The sequence below is a fragment of the Hyla sarda genome, chromosome 5 (assembly GCF_029499605.1).
Source record: "Hyla sarda isolate aHylSar1 chromosome 5, aHylSar1.hap1, whole genome shotgun sequence".
NCBI classification, from domain to species: Eukaryota; Metazoa; Chordata; class Amphibia; order Anura; family Hylidae; genus Hyla; species Hyla sarda.
In genome coordinates, this window is record NC_079193.1 from 331,408,798 (window position 1) to 331,426,538 (window position 17,741).

Sequence of the window (17,741 nt, forward strand, 5' to 3'; positions counted from 1 at the left end):
CACAGACTGAAGACTCCTGAATGACACATGCTGGGAGTTGTAGTCCCTTTTGTGTGTGTATGACAGTGTATCCCAACCAAGGTTGATTATATTAGTGTGCTGTGTATAAGGGGCTGACCCGGAAAATAGTTGGGGGGGTAAAGGGTGGAGCAAATAAAAAAAAAGCTGCCCCAAACCAGCAAGGCATGTGGCATGCTGGGATTTGTAGTTTTCAGCACAGCAAGAAACAGGAAATAGAAGCAAAGATAGGAAAACAAAGTGGGGGATAAAAAGACAACAAAGAACGGAAATAGAGTAGCTTAAACAAGAAAAGTGAAACAAAACAGAGTAAGTTACAAACGGAAAAGCACGTTGACCACCGGAGTACCCCTTTAAGAAAATTGTTGATGTGTCACCTGCTTTCACTAGAAGTATGCAAGAAGTGATTAGAGAGGAAATTTGTGCATGCATGTAGTCTTAAATGGTTTAACTATATCTCCCTTTGCACCTCTCCAGGGATTAACCATTAAAATCCTAACTCTTTAACTTACCTTCTTACTAGTCATAACATCAGCTAGGCGAGTGGGGGAGATTACAGGGTTTTCTATTAATGAGCCTTATGACTATTCATGATGAGGTGTGTTGTCTCCTGACCCTAACTTCCTTCCCAAAGTGGTATCGGATTTCCATAGGTCCCAGGTGGTTACCTTACCCTCTTTTTGTGACAGCCCTAAAAATGATTAAGGGTGCATTCCCACAGGGCGTATACGCAGCGCAAATTTTATGGCAGCAGCGGGAAATACGCTGCCTATTCCTCGCTCTCTATACACACTGGGCTTTCCGGCGGCAGCCCTATGTGTGCAGTGAGTTTTGGAGGCGGAGCCACGCGTCACAGACATGCCGGCACACGGCCCTGCCTCCAAAACTCACTACACACACAGGGCTGCCACCGGAAAGCCCTGTGTGTATAGAGAGCGAGGAATACGCAGCGTATTTCCCGCTGCTGCCATAAATTTTGCACAGCGTCAACGCCCTGTGGGAATGCACCCTTAGAGAGGAGTTTTATTTGCCTAGATGTCAGAAGATGCTTATTCTCTTACCTTGATATTTCCAAGAGTTGGAGGAAGTCTCCACAGCTTCTCCTCCAGTTTGAAGGTGTAAACAAGGGGAAGGCGGCTTCTCCTGGGACAGTGTCCAGATGGATCAAGCAGGCTATTCAGAAGCAGGGGTTTCTTCCCCAGTAGGATTCACAGCGCACTCTACTAGGGCAGTATCCACTTCTTGGGCAGAGAGGGCTTCCGCCTCCCTTGAACAGATCTCTAAGGCAGCTACCTGGAGTTCTTCGCACACCTTTAGACTTAATCTTTTGAGGGATGAGGATTTTTCTTTTGGTAGAAAGGTTCTTCAAACTGTTGTTCCCCCCCCCCCCCCCTTAAATAGTCTAGTGTAGCCTACTTTCCAAGGGTGCCGGTGTGGGCGATAGGGAAAACATAAATTATTCTTACCGGTAATTGTTTTCGTTGAACCCACGACAGCACCCACAAATACCCAACCTGTATATAGTATAATATATATATATAATTATATATATAGCGCTTTTTTTTTATTGTTTTTCGTTGAGCCCACAATGGCACCCTTGGAGTGACCGCTTCCTCATCCGCAGGACAGGAAACAGGAACTGAATTTGCATATAAGGATGGAGCCGGCCCCGTCATCCAAGTTCTTCAGCAAGTACAAAGGAGCCAAACGAACGATTATTCTAATCACATAATACCTCTTATATGAAAAGACTATACTAAGGAATCAAGGAAACTATCATGTATCAAAAAATACAGCTATTTATGAAAAAATCTTTTATTTTTATATCATTTTATGAAATATTTCATACCTTTCCCCTTGCTTACATTGTGTGAGCTCCCGGAAGGAGAAAGTGGGCGTTCCCCAGCAGGCACGACATCACTGAAGCCTGTGAGAGCTGTGCCCCGCCATGCCCTGCATGCACTTCCTGAGTTTGGTCTCCTGCCAGGCCGGGAGGAGACCAAACTAACTGTTTGACTTGTGGCAGGGAACAGAACAGAGCCACCAAGTGGCCGTTTTTTCAAACACATTAAAAACATAAAGGTTGAGAATTTTAACAGCAAGTAAATAGCAAAGAGTCTTATATTTACATATGGAACAATATATTAAGTTTGGTGACGTACTCTTTAAAGGGGTACTCCGGTGAAAACCTTTTTTCTTTTAAATCAACTGGTGGCAGAAAGTTAAGCATATTTGTAAATGACTTCTATTAAAAATCTTAATCCTTCCTGTACTTATTAGCTGCTAAATACTACAGAGGAAATTCTTTTCTTTTTGGAATGCTCTCTGATGACATCACGAGCACAGTTCTCTCTGCTGACGTTATTATAATAATAATAATGCTTTTTTTTATTGTTGTCCTTAGTGGGATTTGAACCCAAGTCTCCAACACTGCAAGGCAGCAGTGCTACCCACTGAGCCACCATGCTGCCCTTAGCATACATCTGATATGCACGGTTGCTAAAATGGACAGAGATGTCAGCAGAGAGCACTGTGCTCGTGATGTCATCAGTGCTACAAAAAGAAAGGAATTTCCTCTGTAGCATTCAGCAGCTAATAAGTACTGGAAGGATTAAGATTTTTTAATAGAAGTAATTTACAAATATATTTAACTTTCTGCCACCAGTTGATTTAAAAGAAAAAAGGTTTTCACCGGAGTACCCCTTTAAGTACATTCTGGTGATAGCTTAATGTCGGAGGAAGTTAGCGCGGGTCAGCAGAATTCTGGGAATTACAGGATGATATCTATTAGAGCTCGTTCAAGAGGAAATTCTAAGCGGATTCCACTTGCAGCAGCCTCCCATTCATTTTAATTGGATTCCGCTGCACAATTCACACAGCAGAATTTCTGCCGTGGATATTCCGGAATGTTAGTTCTTTCAGCAGAATCCGACTGGAACTGTACTAAATGTCCCCATGATTCCAAAGGCACCTGCTGAAAGCAAAATCCATACTGAATTTCCCCTTGGATGTTTTGGCTAATGGACAAGAGTACAACAATAAAGTTGTGTACACAATTGAATCTCGTGCGTGCATCTCATTTTGGTCTTTTGTATGCCGCAGTCCCAACGCGGCCTATTGAGTAAGCCAATTCTTCCCAAGCAGAGTGCCTCCAGCAGTGGCAAAACTACAACTCCCAGCATGCCCGGACAGCCGAAGGCTGTCCGGGCATGCTGGGAGTTGTAGTTTTGCCCCAGCTGTAGGCACCCTGCTTGGAATACACTGTGGAGTGAGTGGTGGGGCGAGGAGCCAGATACTCAATGCTTCACCATCTGCTTTCACTTGCCTGCGCGTCCTATTGAAACGCTTGCCCTGTATAAAAAGCTAAATTGGTGGATCTGATAATAAATGCCGATAGATACACAGCCACGCTTATTACAAATACTTTACCATTTATTATTTATATTGTGTAAAACAATTTGACTTTGAGCTTAAAATCTTGAAAGTACAAAACTAGACTTGGTCCTCCGCTCTTTTATTTTTAATTTTTTTTTTTTAATTTTTCTTGTTTTGTTTCCAAAAGAATTTTTACACTTAAAGTCCTCAGATAACTGACACAAATGCTCTGTCTATGTATATATATACTCTGTATTCATACATGCGGTTGTCAAACAATATAAATAAGGCATTTCTGTTCTTTATACATATTGCTGATGTCCAGCCGGTCGATCGCTCGGTTTGCTTCTTACTAAAGAAGAACTGATGGTTATATCCTCTGCGCAGTCCGTGTCCGATCTGCTATCTTTGCCCCACGCGATTCTCCAGTTCCTGCATCCGTCGTGTGATCTGCTCTAGTGGCTTTGTGTCAAGGAAGCTATAGTTTTAGGCGAAATTATTTGTAAAAGGAAGGAATATCTCATTCGGGATGATATCTTTGCTGTAAGGCCCTATAAGCAAAACTTGGAATAAAGCTTCAGTGGTGCCAGAGCAGAAGCAAATCCCCATAGCAATGTCCTGACACGACATAGATGTCAGCAGAGAGCACTGGGGTCAGACAGAAAGAGCTACACAACTTCCTCTGGAGCATACAGCAGCTAAAAAGTACTGAAAGGGTTAAGATTTTTTATATAGAAGTAATTGACATATCTAGTAAACACAAAGAACAATAGCATGCACTCACCGCGCCTATGGTGTCTATACTTCCGGGAGAACATCGGGCTGGAAGCGAGGCGCTCAGAGGCTACGCCGGTCGTTTCACGCGTCTATGCGCGCTTCTTCTGGCCTCTCAGAGAGAAACGACCCGCGTAGCTTCTGAGCGTTTCGCTTCCAGCCCGATGATCTGCGGGCGTATAGACACCATAGGCGCGGTGAGTGCATGATATTGTTCTTTGTGTTTACTACATTGTTACTACAGCTTTTTTGCATGCACCCGGCAGGTGTCAAGTATCTGACAGGATTCCTAGACCCCTCCACTTATGTATCCTTCCAGCGTTAGTAGCATATGACGTTGTGCTCTCCTCATCATTTCCCTTCTTCGTTGTGCATAATTTACATATCTGTTTACCTTTCTGGCACCAGTTGATCCGAAAACATTTTTTTTTCCTCTGGAGTACCCCTTTTAAAATGGCTGCTTTCTTTCAGACATAATGCCATTCTTATACTCAGTTTGGAGGGGTTGGTATTGCAGCTCAGTTACTATAAAGTGAATGAAGCCAAGTTCTAACACCACACACAATCTGAGAACACGTATAGTGCAAAAAAAAAAAAAAAACAACAGCTGTTTCTTTTAAAGGGGTTAATCCAGCATTTAGCAACTTCCACTTGATAGGGGATAATTGTCTGATTTTATGTCCGACAGGAGGCTCATAATATAGTACATATCTTTCTCTTTACTGAACTCCCAGCAGCGAACTGGTATTACCGTATTTTTCGCCCTATAGGACGCACTGGCGTATAAGACGCACCCAATTTATAGGTGCAAAATCTAAAAAAATAAAGATTTTAAACCCAATAGTGGTCTTCAACCTGCGGACCTCCAGATGTTGCAAAACTACAACTCCCAACATGCCCGGACAGCCGTTGGCTGTCCGGGCATGCTGGGAGTTGTAGTTTTGCAACATCTGGAGGTCCGCAGATTGAAGACCACTGCATAGGAGGTAATACTCACGTGTCCCCGCCGCTCCGGACCTGTCACCGCTGCCCTGGATGTCGCTCCATCGCTGTCGCCGTGTCCCCGTCGCTCCGGAACGTCTCTGCTGCCGGCCGGGTATCCTCGTCTCCGTAGCCGCCATCACGTCGTTATGCACGCCGACGCACGTGATGACGAGGAAGGAGAGCGCCGGCCATACAGGGGATCCCTGAACGGAGAAGACACCGAGGAGGCAGGTAAGGTCCCTCCCGGTGTCCTGTAAGCACTAACCCGGCTATTCAGTCGGGCTGTTCGGGACCGCCGCGGTGAAATTGCGGCGGTCCCGAACAGCCTGACTGAACAGTCGGGTTAGTGTCACTTTCCCTTCAGACGCGGCAGTCAGCTTTGATCGCCGCGTCTGAAGGGTTAATACAGGGCATCACCCCGATCGGTGATGTCCTGTATTAGCCGCGGGTCCCGGCCGTTGATGGCCGCAGGGACCGCCGCGATAGGGGTGTATTCGCCGTATAAGACGCACCGACTTTTTCCCCCCAGTTTTGGGGAAGAAAAAGTGCGTCTTATACGGTGAAAAATACGGTATTTAAGAGAAAAAACTTTAGGTACAACCAAACATGTATGGATGTGAGGCACCAATCAAGACAGAGCATAGTTCATAAAAGGTCTGAGAGGGATGAATACTTCCTTCGTTCTCGCTGCTCCCCGCAGGGGACTGTTACATTATTGTATTTACAGTATTCATTCATTGAGCTTATATTTCACTTGTTATTTATTACATATTATCCCCCTTGTGTTACTGCATATATATTCTCCCTTTTGCTCTCCGTCGCTATCTCTCTGCCTATCGCGTCGGTCCCGAAGGCCATCAATGGCCGGGATCCGCGGCTAATACCGGACATCACCGATCGCGGTGATGCCCGGTATTAACCCTTCAGATGCGGCGGTCAAAGTTGATCGCTGCGTCTAAAGTGAAAGTAAAAGTTGCCGGTTAACTCAGTGGAGCTGTTCGGGACCGCCGTGATTAAATCGCGGTGTCCCGAACAGCTTGCTGGACAGCTGCAGGGTCCCTACCTGACTCCTGCGTGTCCGATTGCCGAATAACTGCTCTGTGCCTGAAATCCAGGCAGGAGCAGTCGAGCGGCGATAACACTGATCAATGCCCGGCTATTGCTCGGCAGTGATCTGTGTAGAAGATCAGTGTGTGCAGTGTTATAGCCCCCTATGGGACTTTATGAAAATAAAGTGTTAATAAAGATCATTTAACCCCTTCCATAATAAAAGTCAATATCACCCCCCTTTTCCCAATAAAAAAACAAACAGTGTAAATAAAAATAAACATGGTATCGCCGCGTGCGTAAATGTCCAAACTATAAAAATATAATGTTAATTAAACTGAACGGTCTATGGCGTACATGTAAAAAAAATGCCAAAGTCCAAAATAGCGTATTTTGGTCACTTTGTATACCATAAAAAAGGGAATAGAAAGCGATCAAAAAGTCCAATCAAAACAAAAATGATACTGACAAAAATGTCAGATCACGGCGCAAAAAATGTGCCCTCATACATCCCCATATGTGGAAAAATAAAAAAGTTATAGGGGTCAGAAGAGGACATTTTTAAACGCATACATTTTCCTGCATGTAGTTATGATTTTTTCCCGAAGTACAATAAAATAAAACCTAAATAAGTAGGATATCATTTTAACCATAAGGACCTACAGAATAAAGAGGTGTAATTTTTACCAGAAAATGCATACTGCGTAGAAACGTAAGCCTCCAAAAGTTACAAAATGGCGTTTTTTCTTCAGTTTTGTCACACAATTATAATTTTTTTCTGTTTCGCTGTGGATATTTGGGTAAAATGACTAATGTCACAGCAAAGTAGAATTGGTTGGCGCAAAAAATAAGCCATAACATGGATTTTTAGGTGAAAAATTTAAAGCGTTATGATTTTTAGAAGGTGATGAGGAAAAAATGAAAATGCAAAAACGGAAAATACCCTGCGTCATTAAGGGGTTAAATGAATCTATTTCTAGGTCCATTACTATGGCCATGTCTCAGAATAAACCCGTTGATATTTCTACTCCCTTTGACCAATTCTAGTCGGGGGAGGAATCTACCACCCAGCTGGCCAAAGGACTTAAACACTCCGGTAAATGCGCCAAAAAACGGCGCTTTTGCAATGACGACCAGAAAACCCCCAGAGTAAAATCTCCTCATGACAGGGTAGGTCAAGATATTTATGGAACGCCACAACAAGCTAGTGGCATAGAATCATCTGCTATACTTAGGCAGACCAGACCCTCTATCCGAGAGGAAGAACCTATTATTTGGAATAAGAAAGCCCAGAAAAGGGCAAAACCGGACTCATATGTAATTTCATCATCCTCTGAATCTGATTCCAATTTATCTGACAATGATGAGTATGATGATGATTGTGAAGAGGGTGAAATATCCGATATCCCTATGGAACATCTTTCCACTGACAATACAGGATCTGTCATTCTGGACAGTCGGGGTACTCCTTTTTTTTGATCCACAACAAATTACCCATCCCAGATCCTCTGAATGGGTACCTCACCCACAAATCTCTAAATACATTTCCACTAGAATTTAAAAACCACTTGACAGGTCATAACGGAATAAACTCCGTTCTGAATGTCCGAGACCAAATCTTCCGGGCAAGGCAGCAATCATACCCGAATTGGACCCAATTATTATTAAATACATCTTGAAAAGGGGTTATCCAGGAAAAAACTTTTTTATATATCAACTGGCTCCAGAAAGTTAAACAGATTTGTAATTACTTCTATTAAGAAATCTTAATCCTTTCAGTAGTTATGAGCTGCTGAAGTTGAGTTGTTCTTTTCTGTCTAAGTGCTCTCTGATGACACCTGTCTCAGGAACTGTCCAGAGAAGAAGCAGATCCCCATAGCAACCCTCTTCTACTCTGTGCAGTTCCCGAGACAAGCAGAGATGTCAGCAGAGAGTACTGTTGCCAGACAGAAAAGAACAACTCAACTTCAGCAGCTTATAATTAATGGAAGGATTAAGATTTTTTAATAGAAGAATTTTTCAAATCTGTTTAACTTTCTGGAGCCAGTTGATATAAAAAAAAGTTTTTTCCTGAAATACCCCTTTAAAGACTGGTAAAGCCCCCAAAAAGGGCCTAGATTGCTCCCTTAAAAGTGTCCAAGATAAACTATTGGACCTACTTGGTCCATTAACAAAGATTCTTGACATATCTGAGGATGCAATCTCCTCTGGACAACCTATTGATACCTCCACACTACATGGCTGGGCTCAGCGTGCTGTTTGTATATTCGGCAATGCAAATGCTGCCCTGTCCGCTGAGGGGCGAAGAAGCATACTAATGAAGCTAGACCCGCAACTAGCTAACCTTGCTACTGTGGAATTTGAACCCTCTTCTGAGGGCCTTCTTTTCGGTGATAACTTTTTGAAAGAAATAGGTAAATTTGAGGGAATCTTTACTTCCCTGGACAAGGCCCAAACATCACTCCGTAAAGTTTTCCCCCAAAAGGTTTTTGGTCGGGCTGGGAACGGACAGAGCCGATTTCCCAGCCGCTCTTCCTCATCCAGAGTTTATTCCAGAGGCTCCTTAACACAAGAATGACCTCAATATGGTGCCCCCTCATACCAGCTAGAACCATTTTTTCCCACTAGATCTATGCCCTGGAGATCCAGAGGAGCTTGAGGATACCCGGGATCCAGACCATCTACAGGTAAGTTTCCCTCCTCTACCTTTTTCCCTTCTTCGGCTAGGCAAAATACTTATGTATTTTTCTCAGGCTTCGGCAACCATAACTTAAGACTCTTGGATTCTCAACACCATTTCTGGTTACATGATAAAATTCATCTCTTCAAACTTTTATCCCTCTTCGGATTCATTTTTCATCTCTAGACGAGAGGCTGATAGATCTGGAGATTGAATACTTTTCTTTGAAACATGCCATTATTCGGGTCCCATACCACTCTCCGGGTTTTCTCAGCAACTTCTTCTTAGTGAAGAAAAAAAGACGGTGGTCACAGACCTGTGATCAATCTTCGCCACCTCAACGACTTTGTAGTATACCACCATTTCAGGATGGAAGGTATCCATCTACTCAGAGACCTATTAATTCAAATGATTGGCTTGTAAAGGTAGACCTGAAAGACGCCTATCTTGCAGTCCCCATTCATCCCTCTCATCAATCTTACCTCCAATTTCTTTGGAAAAACCGAAAATGGCAGTTCACTTGCCTACCTTTCGGTCTTTCCTCAGCCCCGTGGTGTTTCACCAAACTGCTAAAACCAGTTGTCTCCCTCTTAAGAAGCCGAGGTGTCCGTCTCATCATATATCTAGACGACATCCTCATCATGGCTCAATCGAAGACTCTTCTCCACTGTCACCTCCAATGGACATTATACCTTCTAACCAATTTAGGTTTTTCAATCAACCTAAAGAAATCTCTATTGACCCCCTCAAGGGAAGTAGAATTTTTGGGTTTCTCAATAGACACACAATTGAGTTCCCTGAGTCTTTCTCTCACAAAGCTTCAGATAATTCGGAAAGAGATCTGTGTTATTCTAAACAAACTATTGATATCTCTGAGGACCATTGCACGCATGGTGGGTCTTTTATCTGCTTCCATACAGGCTATTTTCCCTGCCCCACTACACCACAGAACGCTTCAACGTCTCAAAATACAACACCTCAGGGAAGGTCTGTCATACTCAGACAATGTTCCTCTGCCAGCAGAAGCAAGGGAAGAACTTTTATGGTGGCTCCATCATGTTAAACTTTGGAATGGCAAGAGCATTTTCAATTGCAACCTGGATCTAATTATAGAATCCGACGCCAGCCTTCTAGGCTGGGGCGCACGATGTGGTCATCTTTCCACAGGCGGCAAATGGTCAGAAGAAGATAATTCTCTTCATATCAACTGTCTGGAACTATTATCAGGTTTTTTTTTGCCATCAAGAGCTTTAAAAAAATTCAGATCGCATTGCTGCATTTTACTTCGTATGGACAACATCTTTGCGGTCCAATACATCAACAAATTGGGAGGTACAACTTCAAATACCTTATCAGACATCAGTATTTGGAATTTTTGTTTCGACAAAAAAAATATCGTCCTAAAGGCAGAATACTTACCTGGCCTCTCCAACGATGTGGCAGATTGGAACTCCAGATTCCTATCAGACCACAGTGATTGGATGTTAGATCCTTCAGTATTTTCTTCTCTTAATTCCTACTGGGGTCCAATATACATGGATCTTTGTGTATCCCATTTAAATCATCAACTTCCTCTCTCTTTCAGTTGGCGCCCGGATCTGGAGGCTCTGGGAGTGGATGCGTTTCTTCATATTTGGCCATCAAAAACCCTATACGCATTCCCTCCTTTTGCAATGATTCCGAGACTCCTTTCACAAACTGTGAACCAACGAGCGACTCTGGTCTTGATAGCCCCTTGGTGGCCATCCCAAGTTTGGTTTCCCCAAATTCTGAACCTATTGATAGACTTCAGTTCTCCTCCTGGTATTTCCATTAAGTCTTCAAGATCCATCTGGGAACCCTCACCCTCGCTCTGGAGACCTCCTTCTGGCAGGATGTCTCATCTTGGGTCATCATCACTTGACCTTGAAATTTCACAATGTACTAGAGACATCCATTCCGAATCCTGGGCTACAGGCACCAGGAAAGCTTACAGATTGGCCTGGCGACTATGGGTTCATTGGTGCTCTCAACGACACCTGGATCCCAGTAATACATCTATCCCACATATCTTAAATTATTTATCGGAAGCTTTTGTTTCTGGTTAAGCCTACAGGACCATTAACTTATACAGATCAGCTATTTCTTCCGAACATGTTCTTATCAACTCAGTCCCAATTGGTAAACATCCACTGGTGTGTAGACTTCTTAGAGGTATTCGCTTTAGAAGACCTCCTCTCCCTAAGTATCAGTCTACTTGGAATGTATCCCTTCTCCTTAACCTTTTCTCTTCTTGGGACGATAATGATTTCCTGTCTTTAAAACTTCTTTCTTACAAATTAACAATCCTTTTATGTCTTATATCTATTAAAAGAGTTTCAGACGTCAGAGCTCTCGACATCTCTCATAGATCCTTTTCTCCTCAAGGAGTTCACTTTACCCCATTTCCCATTGAACCAAAACTAATGTCCGCTCTGTTTTCTACCCAGCTTTTCTACAACATCCCAAATTATATGTTGTTAGATACTTAAAATCCTATGAATCTAAAACTATGTCTTAGATCTTCTAATTCCTCACAACTCCTCATCTCTTACTGCAGACACATCTTCGAGTATCCTCTCCTACTCTAGCCAGATGGGTTAGACAGTTTATGTCCCTTGCAGGTATTGATATTTCCCAATTTGGTGCCCACTCCCTAAGAGGAGACATGTCTACTAAAACTGTTCAAACAGGAGGCTCTCTCTCTGATGCAGCTGGTTGGTCATCAGAATCAACATTTAAATCCTTTTATTTTAGACCTGAATCTCATGTTTCTATGTCAGTTTCATAGTAATCGTTAAAATCGTATATCTTTAAACTTGCACTATATTATGAGCTTCCTGTCGGAAATAAAATTAAAGATTTTCCTAATATTTATAATGGAAAATATATTTTTTATTAACAACAGGAAGCGAGTAATATCCCTCCCTATATTCCCATCCCATTATTATACGTATATTATTTGTTTTACAGCCTTCTGAAGCCTTTATCCTGAGGTCTTCTTCATGGATTCTTCTGCAGATGTCCCTTCTGCTTCAAGTTCTTTAACTATGAGTTTCTTCTCTTCGATATCTTCGTCAGTATTTTCTTTATCCCACAACATTCCGGATTTCCTATATTTTCCTGTTTTATGTAGAACTTTAAGACTTTGTTTGTTTCATGTTCCTTATGTATCATCAAGAAAGAAGGAAGTATTCATCACTCTCAGACCTTTTATGAACTATGCTCTGTCTTGATTGGTGCTTCTCTTCTATTATACATTAACCAGTTCGCTGCTGGGAGTTCAGTAAAGAGAAACATATGCACTATATTACTCGCCTCCTGTCATTAATAAAATCTATATTTTCCGTTATAAATATTAGGAAAATCTTTAATTGTGGGCGGCCAGACTGCTGGGACTCCAGAATGGGGCCCAAATCGTGTTGACATTCTTCCTCCATGCATTCCCTATGGGAGTGCCGAGAGCTGTACTCGTGGTGAACATGGCCTGAGAGTACAAGTGTATACATTCTGACCTTTCCCAGCATTCCATGTGGCCAAAGACAATGTGTCATAAGTCTCATGGTCTCCTGGGGGTGTGCTATGCTGCAGTGATTATATAGCATTATTTCAGCAATTCCCTTTCACCCTTCTATCCACCTACCACTGCAGCATAGCCACACCCCCTGGAGACCATGTGACTTATGACATATTGTCTCAGGCCACATGAAATGCTGGGAAAGGTTAGAGACAATAGTAAAATAAAGACTTGCACTACAGCACTTCCGGGAGTCCTGTGCATGAAAACAGGACAAAGGAGGTTGGTTCAGTTCATACACAGGATATATCTTACAGGAAAGTATCTCTCACTTCAGATGCAATGACAGAAACAAGACTTAAAGCGTGCATAGCTCATTAATGATAAGAAAGGATATATTGTTGAGTTAGTCGTCTGACTTCTTCATTTGAATTATATTGAAACTCCATAATATTCTTACACTGGCATTGTTCCTCGTTGCCTTTTTCTGAAATTAAAGAGATGTGGATATATTAGGTGAATATATTAGGACAGTGTTTTCCAGTGCTGGGAGTTTTGCCACAGCTGGAGGCCCACTGGTTGGAATACACTGCATTAGGTTAATATTACTGAAGGAACCAACAGCACTCATCACATATCTACATGATACAGTATATGATGAGTGTCTGATCCATGAGAATTTAACTGCTGGGACCTCACGAAATACAAGAACTGGGTTCCTGTGCCCCTCTAGATGAATGGAGTCGTGGTTAGACAGGTACACTTGCTGCTGTCATGTGCCTGACTAAGATAGATGAGTACAAAGTGATCTACATTCATTATAAAGTGATCCCTCAACTTACAATGTTATCACATACAATGGTCTTCTCTGGACTCATTGTAGCATGAACCCATACACAACATACAATGCTACAGACAGTCCAGATCTGTGAAACATGTAATTGGCTGAAAGATCTGACCAATCAGAATGGGCATTCACTGGTAAAACCCCTTTATTACTGAAGTGCATGCACTGACTGGCTGTCTGGTAGCGCCTCCTACAGTACAGGGAGGTATTACATGTTCTGTACTACTCTTTACCTGTACCAGGGTTAGCTGCTCCTTTGGACACCAGGTGAGGGCGGCTCCATTTTACTTTTTTAGGACATTGTGTGTATTGTACAGGACCCTGAAGAAGCTCCTGTCCTCTACATAGACAGTGATTACAGCTCCCAGCAGATCTTTATTACTTTTATATGTAAGGACTTGCTTTATATGTATCAGCTATCTACTTATTTTGGGGCTTCAGAAACAATTACCAGTTTCCCCATAGAATTCTGGTCTCAACATACAATGGTCATCCTGGAACCACTTAATATTGTACCTTGAGGGATCATTGTAATTTGTAAACACATTGGGGGAGATTTATCAAAAACTGTGCAGAGGAAAAATTGCCCAGTTGCCCATAGCAACCAATCGGAATGCTTCTTTCTTTTTTCAGAGGTCTTTTAAAAATGAAAGAAGCAATCTGATTTGTTGCTATGGGCAACTTTTCTCTGCACAGGTTTTGATAAATCTCCCTCAATATGAAGACCTATTCACACCCTAATACAACATTATCTTTTAAAGACAGCCCTTGTTCAAATGACCTATGGACAGGGGTTGTCCCCCTCTAAGAGACAGAAGAAACAGCTGGTGGGAAGACAACCTGGTGGGGCTGACTTCAAGACCAGGGGGAAAAAAACAAAACTATTTAATGGCACAGATGGATGGCGCACTCCCGGAAACTTTAGATGATATAAAACAGTGCCGTCTTTATTGAATACAAGATAGGCAGTTTACAGTATGGACAACGTGTTTCAAAGGTTGTACCTTCTTCTTTAGAACTGGACCTGAAGAAAAAGGTACAATCTTTGAAACGCGTTGTCCATACTGTAAACTGCCTATCTTGTATTTAACAAAGACGGCACTGTTTTACATCATATAAAGTCTCCAGGGGTGCACCATCTGAGCCATTAAATCGTGTTTTTCTTCCCTGGTCTCGAAGTTAGCCCCACCAGGCTGTCTTCCCACTAGCTGTTTCACCTGCATCTGCACTGCTGGCACAGCGGGACTGACGGATGGCCGTCACCCGACACAGAATTATTCTTGCAAGCGCTAATCAGTGTTGTGCCTGCCCACACAACACGCTAAAGTGAGCAAATCTAACTTTATCCCCTAACTTTCATCCCAAATTATCTGCTTTTTTCTACTTCTCGATCTAAGAGACTGAAGAGAGAGTGCACTCTTGTGGACCTTCTCGTTCATGTGTAACATGGCTGGCATGTAATTCTACTATTTTATCAAGAAAGTTTAGTGATGACAGCTGATCGCCTGCAGCGATTTACTGGGGTCTTTTGAGGCAACCCCTATAATACAAAGAAAGAAGTCTGACCTTCTGCTTGAGTTGTGAACTTGACAGCAGACATTGAACAGGACACTGTGATCTCACTGTTCTCTCCTTTTAGTTCGGAGGTAAATTCTGAAAGACACAAAGTTTCAAGTAAATTACGTTCACAGCAGTGTTGTGCTCCATCCCATTCTGTCCATTTGGCTTTTTGTGTTGTTGTGCCGAATGGACCCTGAACGGGTCTGAGCACGACAGACACTGCCAGGTACTGACTGCCAGGTATTGAATGGGGTCTGTCGGGCAGCAGTTGAGCGAAAAAAATTACTGCTTGCAGTAATTTTTTTTCTCTGCTTAAGTCCTTTATTTTAACAGACTTAGCCGGCAGGGCTCCTCTGAACAGAGCACAACGCTGATGTGAACTCGACCTAACAAACTTAATTATTATTACAACAACATTAAAGAATGATGTGGGCTCTGTCCGGGCTCTAACCAGAACTGTTAAATGTCTGGTAACTTCTTAACGTTTCAGTGGGTGTGGACTAGTTGCTATGATGTCTCCCATACACTGCACACACAAAGAAGAGGATATCCTGCTCTTTAATATATAGCACACCATATAGAAACAACAGCAGCATGTAGGATATCATAGAGGAGAACTAAGCAGCGTAAACTGTGAATCAAGCACTGGGTGAGCTATAACACTTATCAGAGCAGCTTCTCTGTCTCCCTCCACAGCTTCTACCCAACCCCCCCCCCCCATATCCAACATCTATGAGCAGCATGTCATCTGATCCCCCCAGCAAGTTGATCCCATTCATCTTTCTAGATGGACTGTAGCAATTTTTCAGAGTGAACAACAAATTAAGGAGTGAGCCTGATAAGTAGAAAACATTTGGCTCTGATAAATTACAAAATGTCTTATATTTGTTTTCTAACTCACAACACAAAGGTATGCTCTGTATGCAAGCTTACAAATCCCTATTGCGTGTTCTGTGGATGCACAGTCAGTGCTATTTCATCCACTACCGAATGCTTATATGTTCTGCCAGTAGGGGAGTACAGAGAACAGATCTATGCATTCAATCCTTATTATTAGTCTCAGTTATTATAAAAGTGTACAGTAACCCATTTTGTCCACTTCTTACCTTGGTTGGAGAGGTCGGTAGTCGTTTTCCAATTGCTCCAACCTTAAAAAAAAAAAAAAAAAGTTTCAATTTTTCCCAATACATAAAAAAACTCAACATGCTAGTGGGCGCTCCTAACTCAATCCACAAGTGCTTGTCCTTAGTGCACTATTTCAAGGAGACACAGAGCTCGACAGTCTCTAAAATGATTGCTCTGGTTTTAAGGAGGAAGGTCAGCTCTGAAGCATAAGCGTTAATTTTTAACGTAATTTTTTCCCTTAGTCCTAACAGCAGCACAAGTGGGGTGTTTCTGCCCCTGTAAGGCTGGCAGGACAGTGGCATTTATTGAATTCCACCCAAGTTACAATTAAAATAATTAGGGCCCTATAAAAGGCCCCCTCCCTAGGCCACATTGCTTTATAACAAGAAAAATAAAAAATAAGGGTGGGAAATTTGTGTGCTGCTGTTAGAACTAAGGGAAAACAAATTTACGTTAAAAATTTACTTCGTCCTAACCAGCAGCACAAGTGGGAACTTAGCAAGCAGGGACTAAGGAAATGCGGCATTTAGGATGGATTGCCCAATGGAACACTCTTCCGAACGTCTAGCATTAACCCTGTAATGATTTATAAATGTATTATGCGTGCTCCAGGAGGCAGCAGCGCAAATTTGTTCCAAAGGAACAGCTTTGCTCTCAGCAAGAGGTAGAAACTGCCCAAGTAGAATGGGCAATAACAAAGGAAGGAGGAGTTAAATCCTGGGCTACGAAAGTTTCTCAGATTGCCTCCTTGACCCATCTACTCAGAGAGGGTTTAAAGGCTTTAAGACCTTTGTTTTTCCCCGAAAAAGTCACTAGAAGGTTCTCGGATCTTCTGAATTCCACACTCCTTGCAATGTAAATTCTGAGGACTCTTGAAATGTCCAAAGGTATGATCTGCTACTTCCTCTGGAGAGGATGGATTAGGACACAAGACTGGTAAGGAGATGACTTGACTGATGTTTGAGAAAGTTGGAACTTTGGGAACAAAGGTTGGTAAGTATCTCAACAGGACTCTGTCCTGGAGAAAAAGAGTGTAAGACTAAGGCTGCCTTAAATAGGGCAGAGGGTGCCAAATCTGAACAAGCCCCGCCCCTGGAAATGACCTGCTACTGGTGAAACTAAAAACTAGGTAGCAACTGAAAAAAAAAACTAAAAGATTTAGTTAGAAATGCAAAATATAATTCTTCCTCCAGCAGGGAAGCAGGGATAAATACAGATAAATATTTAAGAAATAAAGGCGCTCCCAAACGCCAGAGCCTCGGAGCTGGATCGGAAGTCGTCAGATTAGGCACTTCTGGTTCTGCGGAACTCCGAGATGCCGCCCGCACGAACGGCAACGTGACCGAGGACAGCAGAGGGCGGACCCTCCCCCCGAAGGAGAGAGTGCTGCATATCACCGCAGAAGGGTTGCAATAAAGGTGAACAAAAAACCTTCACAGAAGGAGTAACAAAATAAAAATAAAAAAAACACATTCCATGTAGGCTCTAGTAAAAAAAAAGAGAGCCTGCCCCATCCTGCTGTCCTGCACCGGACAGAAAAAAGGCAATGTGGCCTAGGGGAAGGGGCCTCTTATGGGGCCCTGATTATTTTAATTGTTACTTGGGCAGATTTCAATAAATTCCACCATCAAGCCAGCTTCACAGGGGCAGAAACACCCCACTTGTGCTGCTGGTTAGGAAGACAGGGAAGCTGCTCCTCTAACATGTGAATAAAGCGATGTCTGTATTTCTACAGATCAACACATTTTAGACAATATTTGTTGCTTTCCAATATTACTGATCTCAATGGAAGATGG

The 17,741-nt window shown here is 42.6% G+C and overlaps 1 protein-coding gene across 4 annotated transcripts in view; it reads right to left on the bottom strand.

Annotated features, from left to right (window-relative positions):
* Positions 1-3,423: 3,423 nt before the first annotated feature.
* The window catches only part of MATN2 (matrilin 2), a 223,629-nt gene continuing 209,311 nt past the window's right edge, over positions 3,424-17,741 (bottom strand). For 3 of the 4 annotated variants that reach the window (XM_056522421.1, XM_056522419.1, XM_056522420.1), the window contains 4 exons: positions 15,927-15,968; positions 14,827-14,913; positions 12,811-12,900; positions 3,424-3,851 (listed from right to left, as the gene is read on the bottom strand). In XM_056522421.1, coding sequence (XP_056378396.1) covers positions 3,796-3,851; positions 12,811-12,900; positions 14,827-14,913; positions 15,927-15,968 — 275 coding nt within the window. In that variant the 3' untranslated portion in view covers positions 3,424-3,795. The remainder of the gene's footprint in view (positions 3,852-12,810; positions 12,901-14,826; positions 14,914-15,926; positions 15,969-17,741) is intronic. The other variant, XM_056522418.1, reaches the window with a different exon arrangement.